At 32.3% G+C, this 24,031-nt stretch overlaps 4 protein-coding genes across 4 annotated transcripts; 1 reads left to right on the top strand and 3 right to left on the bottom strand.

The window, feature by feature from the left end:
• LOC148194733 (uncharacterized) lies at nt 1–2,637 on the bottom strand. The gene is made up of 3 exons (XM_088095975.1): nt 2,311–2,637; nt 2,005–2,085; nt 1–671 (listed from the first exon to the last, which is right to left on the bottom strand). Exons 1-3 carry the CDS (start codon nt 2,491–2,493, stop codon nt 300–302), a joined length of 636 nt encoding a protein of 211 aa, XP_087952101.1. The 5' UTR covers nt 2,494–2,637; the 3' UTR covers nt 1–299.
• A 4,680-nt stretch (nt 2,638–7,317) lies between these two features.
• On the top strand, nt 7,318–11,138 carry LOC148194732 (UDP-rhamnose/UDP-galactose transporter 6-like). Its single transcript, XM_088097925.1, has 7 exons — nt 7,318–7,521; nt 8,334–8,526; nt 8,902–9,086; nt 9,162–9,362; nt 9,660–9,821; nt 10,371–10,718; nt 10,829–11,138. Exons 2-6 carry the CDS (start codon nt 8,397–8,399, stop codon nt 10,659–10,661), a joined length of 969 nt encoding a protein of 322 aa, XP_087954051.1. The 5' UTR covers nt 7,318–7,521; nt 8,334–8,396; the 3' UTR covers nt 10,662–10,718; nt 10,829–11,138.
• A 769-nt stretch (nt 11,139–11,907) lies between these two features.
• LOC148194731 (small ribosomal subunit protein uS13z/uS13y/uS13x) lies at nt 11,908–13,662 on the bottom strand. The gene is made up of 4 exons (XM_088097466.1): nt 13,504–13,662; nt 13,239–13,399; nt 12,957–13,145; nt 11,908–12,230 (listed from the first exon to the last, which is right to left on the bottom strand). Exons 1-4 carry the CDS (start codon nt 13,504–13,506, stop codon nt 12,125–12,127), a joined length of 459 nt encoding a protein of 152 aa, XP_087953592.1. The 5' UTR covers nt 13,507–13,662; the 3' UTR covers nt 11,908–12,124.
• Nucleotides 13,663–14,870: 1,208 nt separating this feature from the next.
• On the bottom strand, nt 14,871–24,020 carry LOC148194730 (protein GIGANTEA-like). Its single transcript, XM_088096030.1, has 8 exons — nt 23,976–24,020; nt 23,737–23,887; nt 21,330–21,539; nt 19,583–21,217; nt 18,796–18,864; nt 18,263–18,481; nt 15,720–15,812; nt 14,871–15,553 (listed from the first exon to the last, which is right to left on the bottom strand). Exons 3-8 carry the CDS (start codon nt 21,522–21,524, stop codon nt 15,254–15,256), a joined length of 2,511 nt encoding a protein of 836 aa, XP_087952156.1. The 5' UTR covers nt 21,525–21,539; nt 23,737–23,887; nt 23,976–24,020; the 3' UTR covers nt 14,871–15,253.
• Between the last annotated feature and the right edge of the window lie 11 nt (nt 24,021–24,031).

The raw sequence follows: 24,031 nt of genomic DNA, 5'->3' as shown, positions 1-24,031 counted from the left end.
TAGGAAACTTGAAATAGAAGTAATGCCTACATTGAAATAAAGTTTGTTTGAAAGACGATCAGGGTACAAATTTTGATACCTTTAAACTATTTCAACAACAAACTTTACAAAGAACATTGAAGAACTAAGCCATTACTCAACTTGGATGGTACAAGCATGCGTTGTAATAAGTTAATGCTGTTTTTTGTAGGATACAACGAGCAAAACTCAGATATGCCCTTCCGTTGGTTATTCAATTCTTTTTGTAGGTAATGAAGAGGAATGGTGAAGCAAACATATTCAGTAGATGAAACTGCAGACTAGTCTGCATGCATGTCCATGGCAGCATCATTGAAACTGAATGCAGCAGAGTCCCTGCTTTGCTGCTGAAGAAAGTTCTCTTCAGTGTTACGGCTTCCATTCCCCATGGAGAGACCACTTGAGTAGTTCCCTACCTCACCAATTTGACGAACAGGATTTGACAAAGCATTTGAAAACACGGAATTCTTTGATTGACTATCAATGTGCTCAGACCTGAGTCCCTGCCCCATAAGTGTCTGGCCAGGAAATTCTGCAGTTACGGGAAAACCTGAACCAGTGACAGTGACATGCATTAGTGGTTGTGATTGTTGGTGTTGCTGTGGAACTCTAGGTGACATACACGGTTCCTCTCCACAATAATCCAGCTCATTCTGTTAGCACAAAAATCAAATTTCATTCATGCAATTTGTGATCAGTAACAACAAAAACCAATATTACATTGCATGAAGTACAAAGACATCCCCATGTAGCCCAAACCTGCCATATTACCTAACCAGCCACTTTTGTTTTTCAGTACTGCAAGGTATCTAACTAGCCACAAGTGCACACAAGTTTCTGAGATAGCAAGCAATTTCTTAAAAACTGACAATCTTACAAATCTTTAAAATGGAAGGAAAAAAATGTTTCATTGTCTTTTCCATCCTTCCTAAACTGCTACAAAAAACTGACACATAATACTTGCCATTTCAATTTGGGGAAATTTCTCAGTCCTATGTATTTTCTACCTGTTTTTGCAATCAGCATTCATCAATGTAATTCTGCAACTTCTCAAAGCCCACAAGTGAAACACAAACTTTCAAACACTTGTTTTCACAAAAATTTAAAATAGCAATTACACTAAAGTTCCACCTCTTCAATAACTTTAGAAAATGAAAATTTAAAGAGAGAAAAGATCACATGAAAGAAAAGGGCAACATCCATCGGAGAAATCAAGATGGCTTTCTCCCGCTTAAAATTTTACCCAATTTTCAGACCTTCTCAAGTTAAACTTCATTTAATTTAAAAATTCACACTAAGAAACCTTTCCAACATTCTGTTATAACTTGCATATACGCAAACAAAACACTATAAATTTCAGTTCATCAACAAAATCACTAATTGATTCAAGGAAAACAAATTGACATTCCACTAAGAACAGAGAAATAAAAGAATGATAACAAAGTAAAACTGCAACAGACAAGGCAGAAAACAAGTAATTTAGAAAAAGGTAAAGACCTGCGTTAATCCAGCCTACAGAAACAAAAACACTACTGATCAATTAAGCAAATGTCAATACCGGAGAATGAAATCAAAATCTGGACAACAAGACTAACATGAACTTCATAGATTATTTTCTTGTACTTTTTTCCTTTCCATCAGCAGTATTGTTCAATAGTGCGATCTGGGCAAGCTTAAACAAAAACAACATAGCCTTGTCTCACCAAGTGAGGTTGACTACAAGACTTCACAAAGCCGTTTGGCTTGTTCATAAACAGGTTTGGCAAAAATTGACCATTTTGTTATTCATTTATGATTGGTTGAAAGTCTTTCAAAAATTTACATTTGTCTCAAGGGAAGTCTAGCTATAAGCCTTGCTGTATGATGATATGATACATGTGCATCATCTTATCAGTAACTAGCAAGCTATAACTCCTCGGCCTCCCTCATTTTGTTTGCTTCACAATGACATGCAAAACACAAAAAGAACAATAGAATGAAACCAACCTGAATGTAGCCGAGTATATCAACAGGTGCAGTTTTTGATCCACCTTCTTGTTGCCTCCGGATCCACTGATAAATCTTTTCCTGAAATCGGACACAGCACACACCAATTAAAACAAATTACATAGTTTAAACCCTAAACACGTGGAAAAAAAACAGTAAAAATGCGGAGGTAAGAACTCAATTGCAATCGAGAACAAGAATTAAAAAATGAAGTAAAAAAAAAGAAAGATAGTTTTTTTATTTTTGAAAAGTCCAGGAAATATATGGAATGGAAAAGGGTTGGAGGATAAAAGAGAAAATTGTTACAAGGGAGTGGCGTTCACCGGCTTGGAAGGAGAGTTTGTGGCGGTTCATGGAGAGAGTGTAGAGGTGTGAGAGAGAATTGGCAGCACTGGAAAATGAAGCGTACATGGTTCGGTCCACCTCGTCCATGCTTGAGGCTATTGATTTTCTCTTCTTCGCCATGATTGTGCCTTTGCCCAATTGCATAGAAGACGTTGTGAGTGGGTTTTATGCGCGAAGGAGAAAGAGGGCGTTTCGGTTTTCATCGGTTTCCACCAATACAAAAATCATTCCACTCCATGGATTGGTAATAAAAGCTTGTCCCTTGCTTTGAACCACTTTGGTGAAAAAATCCAACTTTAATCAATTTAATCTGATTCTTTATACAATGCTATTTATTGATTTTTTTTTCTTTTTTCTTTTACCTTTTCAAGAAACAATCTTTTCTTTCTTTTAGGGCTTATGGCAGTGATAAAATAGAATGAAATTTGTAATTAATGTTTTATTCTAAGATATCATAACCAATATTATAGAAATAACTAATAATCTTTTGAAATGTGTTTTATAATAAGGTCCTAAGGAAGTGTTTTATTTTTGTTTTATTATTATTTTTACATCTTATTCCATTTTCACTACTAAATATTTCGTTGTTATATATATATTTTAAACATACTTATTAGCAGAGAAAATGGAAAATAGAAAAATTATTGTACTTTGTTTGGTAACTAACAGTACAGAGTGGAAGGACACATAATATAATTGGCAAATATAAACCCTTCTTTATTTAGGCAAGGACACGTACGAGTGATAAAATATTACATTTTCTTTCTTTTTCTTCTTTTCTAAACAATTAAAAACAATATCCTCCTTTCTACGTTTTTTTTTTTCATTCTTTCAGTTTTTTTTTTCTTTTCACATTCTTTCTTCAAACTAAACACATAATTATTGTCAATTGATAAATGTCATTATGATTTTAACAATATTTATTAGAAAAAGTTAATAAAATTAAAATATATAATGATTTGTTATTAAATAGTGGTAACAGTTTTTCTTTTACAGAAAAAAATTATAATATTATTTGCACACAAAAACTAAAGATACTAGTATGTGACTAAATGGCAATAATTTTTTTTTATAGAAAGAATAAACTAAAGAACAATATTTATTAATATATAAATGAAAATAACTAATTAAAAACTTCTAATCAATGAATTAATTTAACAGCGACCTTTCATTTAAGACGTGATATACGAAATTTATTATTGTAACTTTAAATATCAATTTTAAATAGTCGAACATTCACAGTTTCCAGATATGAAAAAAATATATCAATTTTTTATTGTAACTTTAAAGAGTTATTCTACATACTATCTGTACTAACTCGTGGAAATATTCTTAATACTCTCGTTTTGTCGTCCCTCTTTAAATTGAGTTGGAATTATCTCCAATTTTAAACTTTAGAATTTGAGAGAATTCAATTACAAACCAAATTTTGAAAAAGATCATTTTATCAACAGTTGATATATTTATTGGAGTAATTTTATTAGGTGGAAGTTTGGAATGATCTTGTTTTGAAAAATAGTTCTTAGAAATATTGAATAGATTTGAAAATAAATGTTATGATATTGAATTTTGTGTGATTTTAAATTGGTATATCTATACCTAAAGAAGATATTTATTTTTGTATATATAATTTTTATTCTTATTTTATCTTTTATAATATATTTATTAATTGATTTAAAAAAAATATAATTGTTAACTAATTTTTTATGAGTAATTGTTATTTTAAAATATTTTATATAAAATTGTTTTTTTCTTATATTTCTTTATTATATTTGTAGTTTCTACTATCACCATTTAATTTCTTATTATTCTTTAATATTAACGTTAAGAATGAAATCCCAATACCCAAAGTTGTGAACAATATATAGATGGAATAAAGAAAAAGACATTAGGAGTAGTACGCAATACCTAAATATTAGCGGTACAAACTGCATATATGATTAAGAAAAAAAATTGAGACATAAGATAATTTTATTCTAAAAAACAAAATAACGTTACTCTTAAAAGTTTAATTAACAATAATAATATTATAAAAGATAAAATATAAATATAAATATAAATGATATATGAGAATTCTATATATATATATATATATATATATATATATATATATATATATATATATATATATATATATATATATATATATATATATTATATGATTTCCTAACTTATCGTAACATGTTAATAACCTCTTAAATTATATCAAAATTTAGTTGACAAAAATATCTTTATATATTATAGATTCAAAGTGTTAAGGTTAAAGATATTTGAATAATTTCTGATTTTTTTATTTTAAATTAAAAATAAAAATTATTAAAATACCCTTGTATTTGAAGTATGCCTTTTTTAATATGAGGGTATTTTTGTCAACTAAATTTTGGTTACTTTAAGAGGTTACGTAAGTTAGCAAACCCATAATATATATATATATATATATATATATATATGGGGTTGGCTAACGTGCGTAAGTGCTGTTTTTGAGTTGGATTCTAAGTTTTAAGCTTAAGGGTATTTTAATAATTTTCATTTTTAAAACTAAAAAAATACCCCAAACCCTTACTCACTTCCCTCATTCATCTCATCTCTCTCACTCCAACTTTTTCTCTATGATTCCTACTGTAGCTCCAATTGAAAAATTCACAAACACTTGTCGTTAAACCATTCGTCTTTGTAAAGAGTTGAGTCATCGACATATTCACCTTCAGGCAAAGGTTCATTCAAGATCTCTTCAATTTCACCATTTTCACTAACCGCTCTAATTTTATCATCTGCATATCTTAGAATCATCATCTCATAAAAAAAAATCTTCAGACCAATGATCAATTCCTTCGGATGTCATTATACTTGTGAAAATTAGATAAAATTATATACGACAAAAATTATAAAATGAAAACTCATTATAAAATCATTTTTTGTAAGAAATTGTTTAACAAGAGAGTGTTTCTGATTTTTGTAGGCCAATTACCAATTCCTTTGATGTCATTATGCTTGTAAAAATTAGATAAGACAAAAATTATAAAATGAAAATTCATTATAAAATCATTTTTTTATAAGAAATTGTTTAACAACGAGTAATTTTTATTTTTTTGAGGTCAATTACCAATTCCTTTATGCTTGTGAAAATTAGATAAAATTAGATAAGACAAAAATTATAAAATGGAAACTCATTATAAAATCATTTTTTGTAAGATTGTTTAATAGTCAATGTCAAAACCCGGTACACATTGGCTAAAATGTACCAACTGAAAAACAGGCGTACGCGCGTTAGCAAACTCATATATATATATATATATATATATATATATATATTATTTGTTTGTTTATTTATAAATATACTTATGTTATTATTTATAATTCTTAATTATTGAATTCTTTTTTCATATAAAATACCCTTGTCATAACTTACTTGCTACATCACAAATCAATTTAACATGACTCAACAATATATAATTTAAAATATTATTAATTGACTCCACCAACAATATATAATTTAAAATATTATTAATTGATTCCAATAATCTAGAATATATTTAATAAAAATCAAATATTTAAATTATTTATGTTCTTATTAACATGCTTAGCTTTCATGCAAGTTTTATACATTTGATTTTACTTTGGAAATATATGTATTGAATAAATTCAGAGATTTTATATTTATAATATTATCTCACACTTTCCAACAACATGCTCTTATAAGATAATAAACTATGACTAATGTTTTTTTTAAGGTAAATTTCTTATATTGGTTTGATCTAGTTTTACATCGTCCTTGGCTCTCAAAACTATATATATATATATATATATTCTTTTATTTGAGTTACATACTACCAAAATCAATATAATCTCCTTTAATACTTTCCGATATATCGTGAAGTCAAAATAATATACAGTAGAAGTCAACTATATAACACCTAACATCCTATCAAATTTTAAAGACTATTATATGTATCAAATTGGTTCATTTGTTTTGAATTATTTTACTCTTATTAAACATAAAATAAGTATAATTTAACTCCAAACATTCTCGGATAACACCAATTTAATTAAGTTCATACATTATAACTCATCTTAATTTTCACAGTTCCAAAAATATATATTCACCAACACGTCGATTTAACTCAACAATCTAATAGATAATTTAAAAAAAACAGTTTCGTTCACATGCAAACTTTAGAAGACTCAACATTTTCACAGTTTCAATATACCAAATTGATCACATTAATTTTCTCTCAATAAAATAATGTATCATAGTTTCATCACATCCACTAAACACTCTAAACTCTATTATAAAACAATAGATTCCTTTATTTAGATTGTGAATCACCGTCAAAAAGAGCTTTACTGTCTCTAAAAACCTATATTTACATATGTAATATTTAGATATAAAAAATTCAGATTTTATCATACTCTAATAATTTTAATGGAACAAAAATTCATCTTGAACCTTTAAACCTCACATGTGAACCTAACAACCTTTACATACAATAGATCTCACTAAAAGACTTCAAAGAATTAACTTATTCTTTTTACAATTTTGATTGGATAAAATTGTTACACTTTTCACCCATACTTTTATAATAAAATAGATAAAAAATGAACAGAAAAAATATTAAAAAAATAGGAAAAATATGATTCTTATAAAATAAAAAAAATTTATGGTATAACATTAATAAAATATTCAAAATATTATTTATAGCACAGTTTGTACCTTAAACTAATTTTTAATCCTCACACCATTTCAAAATTTGATAAACTAGTTCTATATAAAAAATAATAATTAAATGTTAAATTTTCTTAAGCATTTAGTGTAGTTAATAAATGCAATTAAAGTTAATGAATAAGAGTATTAGACTTGTTTTCAAACTGCATGGAATTAGTTAATATAGTATGGTTGAATACAATTGCTGTGATTATTTAAGAAAAGGAGGAAAAAGAAAATAGTTACTGTGTTGGTGTTGTTCCAAAATGATCAAAGCTGAGCATGTTTAGACAAAACAACAGGGATACTTGAGAAACATAACATGCTTATTATGCTCGTCTTTCTTGGGTACATAGCGCGTGCCACTTCTACTCCAATCTGCAAATTGCATTCTCCAATCTTCAATTCCTTTCTACCCACATTTCCTTATGCTACATTCATTCCAACGCCCAATGTCTTCTCCATTCACAGTTAGTTTATTTGTTCTCAACCTATTTTTGTTTCACATTCTCAATCCTTCTCATCTTTTACCCTTTAGTTTGTTTTAATTCATTCATACAATCTTATATTTTTCTTTGTTGAAGGGACTAAAAATATTGAATCTCGGTAAATACCAGGTTACCCATGTTTGATTATGATCTCTCTTTTAGAAAAGTTGTTACCATTTACTAAATTTTAGCGTCACCCTTCTGGATCCGAGATCCCTTTTGGGATCTGTTTATAATGGATATGAAAAATAAGAGTTTTAAATTTTGTTTACTCTGTATTTTATTTTTTCATAGAACGCAAAATATTTAGCATTGTCAAATTGTGTGGGTTCGTTTTGGTGATGGATTGGAGTTCAATTTATTTGAATTGGTTTCTTACATTACGGTGAATTTAGGAGTTTTGTCTTTGATAATTGTCACCCAATAAAGCTAAATTGGAATTGACATTTCATTCAAACGGGCTATCATACTGCCTTCTGCCCTGAAAATGAGTGAACAACTTTAGGGTTGTTACTATGCATGGTTAGAACCGAATTGTAATGTCAGCTTTCTTTGGATGCAAGATCCATTTAATCAAAGGGTGGTTCATTTTATCATTCTTCAGCTGGGTCTAATGTACCGTTTGTATATAAATATAAATGATCTTGGGTCCTGTTTTACATTCCGTTGATCACATTTCCATCTGTATTATTTTTATTTTAAACATGATAATTTCGTATTTTCCAGTTTACCAGGCTTTGTATTTGTTTATTTAAATGGATTGACCAATGCACATCATTTGAATGGTTCAACAGAATGCTATGGAGGCTAGTTAGAAGAACCCAAAGTCAGTTAATTTGTGAAAAATAAGCAAGAACATGGCAACGACTAGCAGGGCTGAGAAGAAGGCAGCAGTGGATGCAGCTGCGTGGGTGTTCAACGTTGTCACTTCTGTTGGAGTTATCATTGTAAACAAAGCTTTGATGGCCACTTACGGCTTCAGTTTTGGTAAATTCCTTTTCCAATTTTTAATGATGTCTTTCCTTGACTTACATTGTTGTTGGAGTTATGGAATTTTAGATATAATGGAAGGAAATACTAACTGTGATATACTACAATGTACAAATTTGTTAGATATGTTCATAAAATCTAGAATATTAACCCTTATACTAATCCTAATAACATATCATGGTAATACGTGAAAATATAGTAATTAGTCTTAAGGGACGATGAGGAAATAGGAAACAGTGGAGGATAATTTAAGATTTGACAAAATATTTTTCGATGTTTCCATAGATTTTAAGCCTTGTCCCAATAAATACATTATAATGTTCTGGCTTAATTTCTTATCATCTTTTAAATACGATTTGCCTTTTCCTGCAGCTACAACATTAACAGGTCTTCATTTCCTTACTACAACTTTGATGACATCCATACTAAAGATGGTGGGATACGTCCAGCCTTCGCATTTACCCTTTCCAGAACTTTTAAAATTTGTTTTATTTGCTAACTTCTCCGTTGTTGGAATGAATATTAGTCTAATGTGGAACTCAGTTGGATTCTATCAAGTGAGTTGGGTTGAATTTATCTATCTGTCGATCAATGCATTCAGAAGTTAACATTTCTTTTTAACCATTTTGCAGATTGCTAAGTTGAGTATGATACCTGTATCGTGCCTTTTTGAAGTTGTTTTCGACAAGGTTAGGTACTCTAGAGGCACTAAACTCAGCATATGTGTCGTTCTCTTAGGTGTTGGTGTTTGCACGGTTACTGATGTGAGTGTTAACACAAAAGGTTTTGTTGCTGCCTTTGTAGCAGTGTGGAGCACTTCTATGCAACAATATGTAAGAATGCATTCCACCATATGCGATGCTTCAGTTCAAAATTCAAACTTAAAATATCATATAATTAAATCTAGATTCATGCTTCTGCATGACAACACTACAAAGAGTGGTAGGCAATATGACAAACATTTTGAAGTTTGTCTTAAAATTGTTCCATGTTATGCTTAAATATTTGAATGCATTTTAGGTAGATTCAGGTATCATTTTTCAGCAATCAGCCCTCCTGTGCTGTAAAACATTTGTATAAGAAGTGTTAGTCTACTTTTTTTTAATGAATTTTCAATGTTTCGTGTGTAGTATGTCCATTTCCTTCAGAGGAAGTATTCACTCAGTTCTTTCAACCTATTGGGACATACAGCACCGGCACAGGCTGGATCACTACTTCTTCTGGGCCCTTTTCTAGACTACTTGTTGACAAACAACAGAGTTGACCAATTTGCTTATAATTCAGGTTCTTTGGTAAGTTCTGGAACACAAAAAAAGACACCAATGCCATTGTATTCAATGTGTAAACCCTTGATGATTTACTTTCTCTGAGAAAGTGAGTAAATGCATCTGTGGATTCACATGGGTATACGTATAATGAACGACTTGATGTGTTAAAATAGATATTGATTTCACCTTCAGATGTATGTAGATAAGATAATTGTGCATATGGTATATATGGTTTTTTTTAATGCCTTTATGTTTAAGAATGCCCCATTTCTTTAGTTATACAATCTGCTTATTAATGTGCCTTATTAATCTAAAATACTTTTATAAATTTATCGTATATGGCTAAAAACTTACTCAGCATTGGAAGCTTTGGGATTTATGTGGTGATTTTCATAGACGAATTTGTCTTAATTTGATTGAATGTGTATAACTTAGATGATACAAACATTATAGAACAAAGTCAAGAATGAAGTAAATTGAATTACAAATTGAACTTTTGTTGCTTTTGATTGTGGTATCTGGGTTGGTATTAACCTTTACCAAGTTTCCCAAATTTTGGGTTGGATTTTGCAGATGTTCATATTTATGTCATGCACTATAGCAGTGGGGACCAACCTTAGTCAATTTATCTGCATTGGCAGATTCACTGCGGTCTCTTTTCAAGTACTAGGCCACATGAAGACCATACTTGTTCTGATAATGGGGTTCTTTTTCTTTGGGAGGGAAGGTCTTAATGTTCAAGTGGTTTTAGGGATGGTTATTGCTGTGTGTGGAATGATATGGTATGGCAATGCCTCATCAAAGCCTGGTGGAAAGGAGCGTTTGAATTACTCTCTTCCCACCAACAAAACAGAAAACCAATAGTTTCATAGAATTCACTCATTATGGTGGTTTATTTACAGAAGTTGAGATGATAAGACGGTAAGTGATTATTTACAGGAAAGTAGTTATTTATTTTAAATTAAAACCTTATTATTTCAATCTCATTTGTAATTCTTTTAATTGATATGATTTATTGTTTTGGATTCCAGTGAATATATTTCATTATAGGGCTGACTACGTTCCAAGCAAAAATATCTCCTTCAATAATGACACTCATCCATTCTTGTTGCTTCTTGATTCTGGTTCTGTCAACAAAAGCAGCATTAAGAGCAGTGTGTTGAGACAGAAATTTTTCACACGACACAAATGAACGACAGAGGTCCTCCCATAGTTTGCCCTCATGAGAGTGCGACTTATCTGAAAGTGCAGGATTAGGTTGTTATTATATTGATACTCTCACATGTAAGTTTATATGATGACTGGTATGGACGCCTTCAATAAATCAAATTAGTTGCAGAATATGATCGATCGGAAGTCTGTTTAAATATTATTTCTGTCAAGAATAAGATTTTAAAGATACTCACAATTCCACCTGATTCTTGTGAATTTAGTTTATTGTGGATAAGAACTTTAAAGAAAATGTTAGATGAAAAAAACAGAGGACAAAGTTAAGCTTTAACAATTTGTAAAGAAAACTATTTATCTGAAAGTATCAGTTACAAGTAACCCATATAAAAGGAAGATTCAATAATATTCGGATTCGGTAACTCGTGAAAGAAAGATTCTCTAGTGCGAAGACCTAAATCGACTAGTGCGAAGACCTAAATCGACAAGTGACTTCATAGAAACTCAGAATTGGGATACGATTAATCGTTGTAAAGTGAACCAGGGACATACTATTGGACAATACACTTAGATAATTTTGCGATTATTTTCGAATACTTTTTACACGAATGGAAAAGAATTACAAGAGTCAAAGGTTTTTTTTTGATATAGACTTAACCAAAAAGGCGATAGAACGATCTTACAAGATCAAATTCCAGGGGAACGGATATTTTATCTTTCTTACATACATACAGTAAATGCTTAGTTTGACAAGTTCAGGAAAAAAAGACTTTCAAGGTGAATAATGATGAAGAAACTTATAATTTCTTGCACAAAAACGATGTCATCATATAATTCACACAGCCAAATACTTTATACAAAAACAAGCGACTAATATTTAAAGAATGTCCATGTTACCATGTAATAAAATTCTAGTGTAAAAAGGTAGTATTTCGCTCCGGGGTTGAAGTGAATATGTAATTTCATCAATAATATTCAAGGTTCTCTACAAATAAAAAACCAGAATCATAAGTAGAGCTTAACGCAAATAACAAACAAAATTGAAATTGTCACAGCATTTAAATAAAACTGATACAAAGTCGGTATGCAAAACATGTCTAGTGTTCTTTCAAATTTCCCTCCTCAACAAAATCTAATCTCCAAAGCCAAAACATAATAGCTTAACGCTTCTTAGAGACACCAACAGTCTTCCCCCTACGGCCAGTTGTCTTGGTGTGCTGACCACGGACTCTAAGGCCCCAGTAGTGCCTCAATCCACGGTGGTTTCTGCATAATGAAACTTAAATAGTTAATTTGGTTCAGAAGTCACCAATACTTCACAAGCAATGCCCAAATTGTCCAGAAAAGTCCTTCGGAAAATTTGTAATTCCACAATTTATGGCAGGGTAAGTTAATCTCATTACACCAATATTTACCATAACAACATAAATGTTCAACTGATTGCAATGATGTTAACTAACAAATATATGACAATGTATACAGGTCATGCTTCAATTAGCTCTTTCTTTGAAAATTATTTGCTTCTGTCAATCTCGCAAGGTTACAACAAAAATTGGAAACTAAATATTCAAAATGACTAGCAGCAAAACCAAATTCAAGTTACTGGTCAAGAAAGCAAATTAAACTTGAAATGCTTCTTCTATAACTGCACTACAATTAAGACTAATATCATCATTAGTTAATGAGAACCATTCTATCCAATTCACAAGATCTTGAAAAATACAAACCAGGCTAGCAGTTACAATACCCAACACAAAATTACAAATTTCTACGCCATGACAGAAAACCAAATCAAATCCAACAACCAACATATTTGGCACAGTTCATCAAACATGAAATATTTCACAAACAAACCACAGAGCAAATCAGTTTAAACAAAACGTCATTCGGCTTTGTCGACAAAAGCAAAACTTATTTTCGACCGAAACTAAATGATGAGACCCAAAAACGATTGAATAACTCAACTATGAATAGACATAGTAAATGAGTGACCTGATTTTCTTGAGTCTCTCCAAGTCATCCCTGAGCTTCATATCGAGAGCATTGGAAACAACTTGGGAGTACTTGCCATCCTTGTAATCCTTCTTCCTGTTAAGAAACCAGTCTGGGATTTTGAATTGCCTAGGGTTGGCTACCACTGTCATCAGATTATCCAACTCGGCAGCACTCAACTCACCAGCCCTGACAGCAGCACAAAAGAAAAAACACCCATGTCAAGAAAACCCAGAAACTCGTGAACCAACGTGCAGTTAAACTGACCAAACAAACAAGCACCTCTTGTTCATGTCAACATCAGCCTTCTTGCAAACCATGTTGGCGAATCTCCTGCCAATACCCTTGATGGAGGTAAGGGCGAACATTATCTTCTGCTTGCCATCAACGTTAGTGTTCAGCACACGGAGAATGTGCTGGAAGTCCTCGTTCGCCACCAGAGCCTGCAATATTCGCAAAAGCAAATTCAATTACCGATAGGGTTCCTCAAAAAATTGAACCTTTTTAGTCAACGTCAAGGAGTGAGAGGTGCTGAAAGGGCACGTACCATTTTCGCCGCGGAAGTATCGTTGGAGAGTGACGGTCGCCGCCGCTGCTATCGGTGCTGGTTGAATGAGGATCTGAAACTCTAGGGTTTGGGAATGAGTGATGTTATATAAATGTGCTGAGCCTGTTCTAGGGTTTTGTCGTGTGGGCTTGTTCAACTTCAGTGGCCCATTTATTACCTCAGTTTGGGCTTTGATTTTTCTTTTATTTCTTATAGAATAGTTGATGAGTAGGCAAATACTTTCTACACCCTAATAAAAAATTTACTACACTAATTTAGAATATTTTTTTGGGTTGAAAAATACATATATTTTCAAATTTTAACAGCTTATTCTCCTCATATCCTCTCACTTCAAATCCTGTGTGATACGTATTCTACGTTAGGTTTTTTATTGCTTACTTGTACTTTACTGTATACCTAACTATGTATTTTTATGTTATTTGATTCTCAATGCCTTCTGGGATACATTTTCAAAGTTACTCCGTTTTTCATTTTCTGTTTTCTGTTTTATTGCTTGATTAAAGACAAATTCTTATTTTTGTTTCCTTAACAATATTATTAAACAACAAATAGAACACTTTATTCTTAATGATTACTATTTTAGTTTCTTTTAATATGTTTATATACTTTCACATAAAAAACAAAACAATTTACTATTCATACATTTTTTAGAATTTTAATTAATTATAATTTGATTCTAATATATTTTTTTATTATCATGAAATTAATTTTACCAATCTTTTTATATTTTCATACATTCAATTTTTTCAAAAAATAAATAACTACGTTCATAGAAAATCGAAGTTTTTAAAATGAATTTTCTTGTAGAAAGTGCTTTTAGATTAAAAACGAGAATTTTTTACTTCTCTTAATTATTTGACCATACCTAAAATGTTTTCCTCGCTAAATTGATGAGATTGATAATTAATCATTAGTATGACTAAGCAAAGTAATGACATCGCCAATCAATCATTAATATGTCCAGAAAGATCAATATCTTATACACTGAGATTTGTTAAAGAAGTTTAATAGTTGGTTAAATATGTTTAATCCTTACACAGAAAATAATAATAATAAAAGGAGATAATACAGCAATAGTTAAGAAATTATTAAATGATATCCTAAACCACACTTTTCTATGATTGGCACTAGTAGGTGATTAAGTTTTTAAACATAAATTCAAATAATTAATGATATTTAACTATATATGACCCAAAGATTGATGGGATCGTAATTAGACCTATTTCAAATTTATTAACTGAAATCGTGTTCAAGTAGAAAATAGTAAAAATACAGAAAATCTTCCAAAATGAAAAAGATAGAAGATAAAAGCCTATAAGAAAAGAAATGGCGGCTAGAACACAGACTACTCCAAACGATTATAAACGACTTTCATTACAAGCTAAGTCAACAGAAACATAACACAAAATGAGACGATGATGAAGAAAAGGACCTGGTTACAGCCTCGTCTATCGTTACTGTACAAGTCTGTTCTATTGAGACCAGAGTGACGACCAAGTTGTGGGTGAAAACTTAGTTTAGCTACAATACATGCACGATACAAAATGAGCTTTCTATAAACATACTAGAATTATGACTGTGACTCTTTTAACAGGACTAGCATAATGATGTTGCTTATTTGTAAAGACGTTAGTTCCATAAGCATCAATAACGTATGTTTTTCTTTTCTACAAGTTTAGTAAAAAAATGTCACAGACTATGATGGATGATAGCAGAGTTTGATTTCATTTCACATGGAGATAGTACAGCCTAACTCTTTGGCGGCGGTATCAAGAAAGTTAATAGACAATCCGGTTGAAAGTCGGCTGTGAGCTTCCCAAGTCAAACATTTTTCTATGTCAGCTTGCCAGTCAATGGCATCCAAATTGAAGTATTGATAAGAAGGGTTGTGGGTGCCATTTATTCTCCGAGGTTTAGGACTAAATCTGATTGAACCAGTATGCAAAATGTCACGAAGAACTGATATACTCAGAGCACGAACATGCGCGCTTGGATGAGAAAGGCATCTGATTGTAGCTGAGAGACGACACTGCATGTGATTTATTTACAGCTCAAATATATCAGTAATTATGACTAAGAAAAATCAAAAGAGTTTTTAGTTTTGCACTAGATAGCCCTTTTGTAAATGTGCATTTGTCTGGGAATTTAAAATTATATTTGCATTCACTAAGTTCTAATAAGGAAAATTTGTTGACCTTTAAAAGGTTTGAAAGGCCGTCTGCCACAGCCAATCCAGATTCTCCAAACTCCAGCACTGGCTGAACCGCTCTAGCTGTCGCTTCCAATAACTGGCCATTGTAATTATTGAAACATAAATATAGCTTAAATATAAAACAAAAATATATGAAAAAGCAAATTCTCCCTTCACATTGCCACTAATAGCTGCTTGAAAATTCATGTTTGTTAGCATACGGAAATAAAATCATGATGTATTATTAGAAAGCTGGTTCATAAGATTAGTAATCTCTTAAGTCACGTTTTGATATAACTTTCTCACCATGTGTGGTTAACCCCGTCGTGTGAGTTCATCAATGCGCACATTTTGAAAACCTAAGATGATGCCCATGCTGGTTGTATAGATATAGAGTATTGACAATCTAAGTGAGTTTAAGTTTTCCATTGGCTAGAAATGAGAATGTAGAACACGATGAAGACCCATTAATTCATTGTTTTAAGGTTATGTCAATCCATTATGTGATTAGACTCAATTTTTATTAGTATTGTATCTTTCTAATAAACCTCCTTCTCGACAAACTCAACAATAGAAGACCTTGGGGCGCTGTATTTTCAGGAAACCAAGTTTCTTGTAAGAGGATAAAGCAAAATGTAGTGGCATCATGGCATGTAGAATCAGGGTATTGTGCTATGGATAAGAGTAGTAAATTTGTGTGGGTGTAACCTGTTTTTCATGAGCTGATTGAACACTATAAACAATGATTGTCCCTTTGTCAGAAACTTCCCCACTGACTTGTTTCTACAAGTGATGCAAAGAGTAAATTCTAATGCTGTGAAATTTTGTTGTTAGAGGATAGATTATATTTGTAGAAAGCTCCACATGATCGAACCTTAAATCTACTCAGAGGGTAGTGTTAAGACAAAATCAATGCTTTAAAAACAAGACCTGTTAATGAAATTGAAGACACCTAGTCCAATTTCACCTGCTAAAATTGAACCGTGGTCAAACTAACAATAATTATTAATTTTAATATTACAAATTAAACAATAAATTAATATAAAAACAATCATGTTAGGTAAATTTTTAAATAAGAATAAAGAACCATTATATCGGCCCAATAAGATAAAAGATCAATAGCAAAAAGGTTATCTCAATCTTCATTGGTTTTAGACTGATTTGACTGTTTTTAACAAATATTTTGCTCTTCTGATTTTTGGTTTTTCTGAAAACAGTGACTTGACTAATTCACCAGTTTCCCCAAACCTGCTGCTCCGTTCCAATTTTCCACTCTAAGAACATACCAATATTTTAATGTGTTATGCATTAAAGGCATGTTGTTTCATCATGCAGTAGTTTTCAAACTGTTCTCTCTATTTATTTCCATGAAAATGTTTAAGCTGAAGACCAGTATAAAGCCAAATCTATGTGGTCCAACATGCACCGCATTCATCACCTATGATGTATGTTCGTACGATGGACCTTCTCCAAATAATTCCTCCTACTCCTTCAATTTCCAAATTATCTTCTAGCCACTTTTCCCATTATTCATGGTCTCCCTTTCTGCTATCTCAAGTAAACCCTCCATCATCCTTAATGTGAAATAAACTTCATGCAGGTAATGTATACTCCCTATGGACAGGGAGATGACAATGAACATTGTGACCGTGGGGAGGGTCGAGAAGAATAATGGAGAACAAGGTAGTTCAGAAAGGAGAGGCGCCAAAAGGTCACCACTTTCACTTCACTGACAAGACTATGCCAGAGAGCAGACAAACCAACATTGGATAAACAGACAGACTCAAGATCGTCACCTTCATTGGTGGATTGTCTTCTTCAGTGGAAAATAAACAATAAAAACTGAAATGGAAAGAAAAAAGGGAATTGACAGACATGGTGGAGGGAAATAAGAGCATTTATTGATGTAGAGGCTTTTAAGATTGGAGAAGTGGTTGGGGAGGGGGTCAAGAAAGAGGTGGTAGCACCGATTTGGATGATGGCTCGGTTTTGGTGCTTGAACCAGTAGCAAGTTTGACAATTAATTCATTGAGAAGTAAGTTCTTGATCTAATCATGGCCATGTATGTTGGAGGCAATGGAGGAGCAACTACAGAGGATTGTTCGAATGGAACACGGAGACAAAAGTCTCATACAAAGAGTAGTGTTCCTCCACAAAAAGCAAATAACAAAACATTGCCTAATTACATGCTCAGCCCTTTCTTATTTTTACTCCTAACACATTACTTCCATCAATTTTTTTTATAAACAACTATCATCAATGAAGTTAACATTGAACTAACTGCTAATACAAGTTATTTTCCATCAGGTATTCTCGTAATGATAACTATGTCCTATCCATCAATGGATCCTTTCCTAAACAACTTAAAAGTTTCAGGGTAAATACAATAAGTAAGAATTAAATGCCCATAAATACTATATAATGCATGTAAATTTTAAAGTAGAAACACTAATATGGAAGTTAGAAATGAGCCGGTTTTCTGATTTTAAGACTGAGAATTAAGTTAACTAAATAATGTACAAAGAAACCAATGTTGAAACACACTACCTCCAGCTGTGGTAAAGTACAAGCTTCTCCATCAACCAGCATCCCATCTGTGGCTCGCAGTAGTAAATCTGATGAACTTGCCACAATTACCAATGATTCCGCACTCTCATGATTCCTCATAAGTTCTACAATCAATTTTACAATCCGCTGATTGATTCTCCACATCTTCTGACCTAAATCATCATCCTTGGCAATCCAGGGCTGCAATTCCCTCTCCGCCTGACAAGTAAACAAGTACAAGAAAGTGACTTAACAAGTAAAATGCAGGAAATAATAACAATGATTATTTATAAAAAGAAATCTATAAAAAATAAACATTGGATAGATGAAATTTCAGTATCAGCTATAGAAATTTCTAGCCAGTAAATGTAAAAGCCAATTCTCATAGATATTAGAAATAATATAATTCCTAAAATTTGGAAATCTGCTTAAAAAATGACATATTTTTGGAAAAAAAAAATAGTAACTATTGAGTCCAAGTTAGCAGCCAAGGTCATTTATGAAATCCTTCATGATAAGACGAAATTTTGGACCTGAAGAACGACGGCCGTAGCTGCTTTCGTTGGTGAGGCTGATACAACATTGCATAAGGCGTCAACAACCTACATAACATTAAATCCAAAATAGTCAATTACCAACCTTTTTCAGTAGAAACAGGGATATAAAAGAGGTATTTGGATCCACACAATTACATTGCACACATTTATAACTCTTATCTTATCATCTAACTCAATAGGGCAACTTTGTCAACCTTTACCAATTTGTCGTATTTAAACAAAAAACTAAAATGTGAATTCTTCGATACATCTCACCAGTTGGCACATACTATTATAGTTTCATTTGAAATTCAGAAGTTACACCCAGTATATCTCATCTATTGTCTTGGTATGACACTTCATCCAACTTAATGTAGCATAGCGGTTTTTAATTGATCAACTAATCTGCCTTTGATGAGAACAACTATTCAGGTTTTTTTCAAGATAAATAATTTTCAAAGCTAATCTTTATGGAAGTTGCTTTCTCGGCTTTCTAAAAGTTCAGATCAGAAATTTCTTCAAATGTATCTGTTACATAATTTTGGCAGTCTTTCCCATGTTTCTTGTGTGTACAAGATACACTTATTTATCCTCAAACTGCAGTTCTGGCTTTTCAGAACCCAACTTCTATGATTAACAAGAATTATGTCGTTCCATCAAAGAATTTTTCTTCTCAAATTCAACTATAGGTTAAAAACATGCACAATTCAACCATTGGAAGAAAAGAGAATATTCAAAAAGAAAAGATGATAAAGTTGCTGCAGTATAACATTTGTACTTGTACCTGTCTCCATCCCTGTTGGGCAGACGTGCTTTCTGCACAAGGTTGAGTCTCGGGAGAGGCAATCAACTTGTGCCATAAAAGTGAAACTACAGAGAAACACAATTCTTGCTTCTCTGCCAGCATGGATCTCAGAAAAATTTGCGCATTGCAATTCAATCCTATATGCCTGTCCATTGTGAGGAAGTTGGCTAGATCAGATGCATCCAGTGGAAAACCAGAGACACCTTTACCCAAGGTACACCCTGATGATTCATTTGAACAAGTGGTTTTCTCAGAAGTATGGTTAGGTTTTGATGGGAATGAATCTGCTGAAGGTACAATGGATGTTTGCCGAGGGTCAAAGCAGCTACTTTCACATTGATTCTGCCTTTTACTACCACAACAAACAAGGGAGTCCCTCCAAATAGGTGCATGAATTAAGGTTGCTTCTAAAGGTTCTGCCTTGTTCACTATAGACGCAACAGCTTTGCTGTGAATGTCTATGAGATTATACAATGATGATGCCCTGGAGTGAATTTCCTTGTCCCACTTGCAACGAATTAAAACAGACAAAGCATGCATGCAAGCTTTGGACCTCCTAAACAATTCAGAAACATGTGCAGCAACCATAGCTGCTGCAACAATCTCATTTGAGCTGTAACTCCAAGGAGTGCCGACAGAAGATGGCTTCAATGAAAATAGTGCCTCTAAAATTGCTAAAATTCTGTGAGTATGACGTACTGCAGAATCTAAGCCATTTCGCAACTCATGGGAAGATCCATTTTGTCTAATATGTGAAGATCCATTTTGTCTAATATGTGAAGATCCATTCTGTCTAATATGGGAAGATCCATTCTGTCTAATATGGGAAGATCCATTCAGTCTAACAGGCTTGGCTATATCTTGAATATTGTTGGAAACTAAATGATTGTTCCCCCGTGAAATCAAAGGGAACAACTGAAGCTCACAGGCAAGAGCACAAACAGCAGCCAGAACATAAGAATCAAACGCTGCTACGGGACCTTGCTTCTTCATTTTCCTACTTTTTGATTCTTTCTGGTTTTCAGATGTTTGTAAGTCCTCAATGATTTCCTCAGCTGGATAGTTATCTTCACCTCTTGGCCTCTTGCTTCCACTGAATTGAGCTTCATGACTAACGCAGACAGTTAAGACAACAAAAAGTAGTCGTGAAGCAAGCTCTACAGACGCACATGATTCTAAGAAAAGGGAATGAACCATAGTACGAAGTTCTGCCACAGCAAGGTTTTTAGAGGCAGAGCCAAGGATAGACAGGTATTTTGACTTTCTGCTTTGTTCTCTAGTGGACTCAGGTGGAAATGTCCGTTGAAGAATGGCTTCTACTGTAGCAGCAAATATTTTCATAAGACATGCCTCTGATGGGCTTCCACGAGGAAGGTATTCCAGGACCTTAAGTAGGGGTATGTACAAATTCCATGACAGTATGGGAGGTTGAAGTGGGGTTGCAACTATAATTTCTGGAAGATCAACAGCTGAGGAACTTGTAGGAATCAGGCCATAAGCAGCTTCCCAAATGGTGCAAATTCTCCATTCAACCTCTGGACCATGGGCACAAAGCATTGATGCAATGCCTTGGGCAGTAGCTTCAATAGAGGCTTCAGCCGCAGGAACTTCTATCTGATCAATAACAAAGGTTTTGGATCATAAGTGTACAGAAAGAACCTACATGCATAACTGTACAAAACTAGAATCACGTTAAAAAATGTTAACTGATAAAGATGAACACAACCTGCTTCTTGTAGGAAGAAATATATCCACCCAAAGGTTCATGTTGAACTTCAACTCCATCAACTTGTCTAAGAGGAGGAAAAAGTAATGCGGGCTGTGAAAGTATACGGAAAAGCAGAGCAGCCGCAGCATCAGCGGCTATACCAGCTCTCATGGACATTGCAGTCCCTATTGCACGCAAGAAATGCAAATGCATCCAATTTCTAGGAAGCTTCATTAACATAAAAAAAGGAAAACACATCAGTCAATTGGTTTTAAATCTGAGTTTCTTCAGATGAAATTATCAAAATGCACAATAGGATGTTATCCTGTAGCAAGTAATCCCACTACAATACACATATAGAATTGATACTCTATGTTGCACTATTATGCTACACACTATACCTTTGTCTATGCTATTTCTGTCATCACCATTCCTAAGTCCCTACACGAAGCCCTTTCTCATCAGAATGGCAGCACACTATGATTGATGAAATGACAAAACTAGAATCTAATCAAACATAGATAAACGTTCTTGTCTTCTTGCAAAGTTCATCGTTGGAGTCATTGGATTTACGTTGTCAAAGTTGGTCCAAATGGAAGTATTGATAGACTGAATGCTCAACTGGTAGCTAAATGCTAAACCCAAGTGTTAGCCTAGATTATTTCTCTTCTACGGTTAAAATAATCTTTGTCCATCTCTTTTTTTTGGCAGCTATGCAAACTAGTTGTTTTATCAATTAGACATTAAGAAGGTCTTCCTTCATGGAGATATGCAGAAAAGTATGTGGAGCAACCACCTTGTTTTGTTACTAAAGGGGAATGTTGTGGATACATATGCCATCTTTACAAGGTTCAATATGGACTTAAAACCCCCCTTCCAGCTTGGTTTGGGGGATTTGAAAGTTTTGTCCATAATATGACATGATCCAAAGTGAACCTGACCAATGTTTATTCTATAGATGTTTCCCTAATTGATTTACATTTTTGGTTGACTATGTGGGTAACATAGTAATGGGTGATGATGACCATGACTAAAAAGTCAATCTGTGACCTTCAACTTTCAATTCTTATAAGAGATTAAAATATTTAAAATAAAGATACTGTCCCTTCTGCACATACATTTATATAAAGTTAAAAACTGCATATAAATCTTATAATAATTAAATAAAAAAAACTTAGTTATATGTTTTCAATATAAGTCATTCCATAATACTTCATAAAGTTATAAATATATGTTAAACCGAATATCACTTTTAGGGGAAATTACACTCACCTCCCCTGAGGTTTTCTTAAATAACACTCACTCACAATAGTTTTTAAATGGACACTCACTTTTCTGTGTTTTAATAAAGTAACACATACTTCCTTTATTTTATTTAATCATAGTAACTTAAATTATTTAATTGTAATAAAGTGATACTAATTACAGTAAATGATTTAATTTTTTTTATATATTGTCGATTAAGTTCCATGTCAGTTCATTTATAATCACCAATTTAAATTAATTATTACAAAATTAGCGATGTTTAATCATATGATAATTTATAATTGGATAACAGTACAAATTTTTTTACATTGTTAATATATAACAATAAAATCCTTCAATTTGTACATTTTAAAACTTAAATTTTTAATCTGCATAATTTATTTTGCTTAAATTTTGGCCAACATGCTAGTTATTAGATAAAATTATAAAGAATGTAAGTGTATATTTATGCTATAAGGATTGTGTACCTCATTTACAAAGATATAAGCAGAAGTAAGTGCAATTCCCCTAACTTTAAAATAAGGTTATTTCAATTTAAAATGAATTAAAGCAAATGAGTTATTCAAAATGTCACTGAATAAAAAAACTTGCAGCTAAGTATTTGATTTAACCTACTCATGGTGGAAAGGACGAATCCACTAAAACAAGTTTCCTGGTGAAGATTAATCAACAACAAAACCACTGGATACTTCTCACCTATAACATGGAAACAACTGGTGGTCCAAGGAAGACAGAATATAGAGTAGAGTAACTAGTTTTAGGAATGGTAGTTTAACTCTTTTTTTCCAAACCTAAAAGTCTAGCAACTTATGCACACTTCCAATTTTCACTGAAATGATAGAATAGCTTATAACATCCACTAGTTTAACATAGCAAGAAACAAAACCATACAGGTGACAAATTTAAGAAAACTAGCAGATTCACCAACTATTAAAATATATAAAACGTGAAAGGAAATCTAGTGAAAAACCAAATATTCAATAATGTAAATGACCTAGCACACTACCTGAGTCAAGCCATATGTTAACTCTTCAATATAAATTGGGTTTTGAATTAAGTTGCATAACTGAAATACTATATGAAAATCATAGTAGTAAAAATGTATGTTTTATTAAAGTCAACATTGCAGTTATTCTCTGTCTATCAGGATTATACTTACCCTTATGCCAGATGCATAATCTTCAGCAGCTCGAAGAAGCTCCACAAGCTGCACAGCAGCATCAAGTGCATCTGGGGCCCATGATGGAGGTGCTTCTAGGAGTCCAAGAAGAAGTCTTTGTGTAGCACTTGGAGTAGCAATTGCATAATATCTGCAAATGTTAGGTGCATATATATATTTTCAGACATATGAACTTATGAACAACTAAAATCAAGAAAGATATTTAAGTTAAAAATAACCTATGAAATAACCGAGCATATGGTTCCAAAGCAGGTAATCACAGCAAACCTAATGC

The sequence above is a fragment of the Vigna umbellata genome, chromosome 8 (genome assembly GCF_029865625.1).
Source record: "Vigna umbellata cultivar VRB3 chromosome 8, Vumbellata_1.0, whole genome shotgun sequence".
Taxonomy (NCBI): Eukaryota; Viridiplantae; Streptophyta; class Magnoliopsida; order Fabales; family Fabaceae; genus Vigna; species Vigna umbellata.
Note: the sequence above shows the minus strand (reverse complement) of the source record. Positions and strands in the feature narration are given on the sequence as shown.

Coding starts and splice junctions, on each gene's coding strand:
- LOC148194731 (XM_088097466.1), bottom strand. Junction 13,146..13,238: donor GATGTTGACATGAACAAGAG/GTGCTTGTTTGT, acceptor TGCTGCTGTCAG/GGCTGGTGAGTTGAGTGCTG. Junction 12,231..12,956: donor GAGAGACTCAAGAAAATCAG/GTCACTCATTTA, acceptor TTCATTATGCAG/AAACCACCGTGGATTGAGGC.
- LOC148194730 (XM_088096030.1), bottom strand. CDS start 21,524: ATGCATTTGCATTTCTTGCGTGCAATAGGGACTGCAATGTCCATGAGA. Junction 18,865..19,582: donor CCCAACAGGGATGGAGACAG/GTACAAGTACAA, acceptor AATGTTATGTAG/GTTGTTGACGCCTTATGCAA. Junction 15,554..15,719: donor GCCTTTCAAACCTTTTAAAG/GTCAACAAATTT, acceptor AATCACATGCAG/TGTCGTCTCTCAGCTACAAT.
- LOC148194733 (XM_088095975.1), bottom strand. CDS start 2,493: ATGCAATTGGGCAAAGGCACAATCATGGCGAAGAAGAGAAAATCAATA. Junction 2,086..2,310: donor CCGGTGAACGCCACTCCCTT/GTAACAATTTTC, acceptor GTCCGATTTCAG/GAAAAGATTTATCAGTGGAT. Junction 672..2,004: donor ATATACTCGGCTACATTCAG/GTTGGTTTCATT, acceptor TTGTGCTAACAG/AATGAGCTGGATTATTGTGG.
- LOC148194732 (XM_088097925.1), top strand. CDS start 8,397: ATGGCAACGACTAGCAGGGCTGAGAAGAAGGCAGCAGTGGATGCAGCT. Junction 8,527..8,901: donor CACTTACGGCTTCAGTTTTG/GTAAATTCCTTT, acceptor CTTTTCCTGCAG/CTACAACATTAACAGGTCTT. Junction 9,822..10,370: donor CTTATAATTCAGGTTCTTTG/GTAAGTTCTGGA, acceptor TGGATTTTGCAG/ATGTTCATATTTATGTCATG.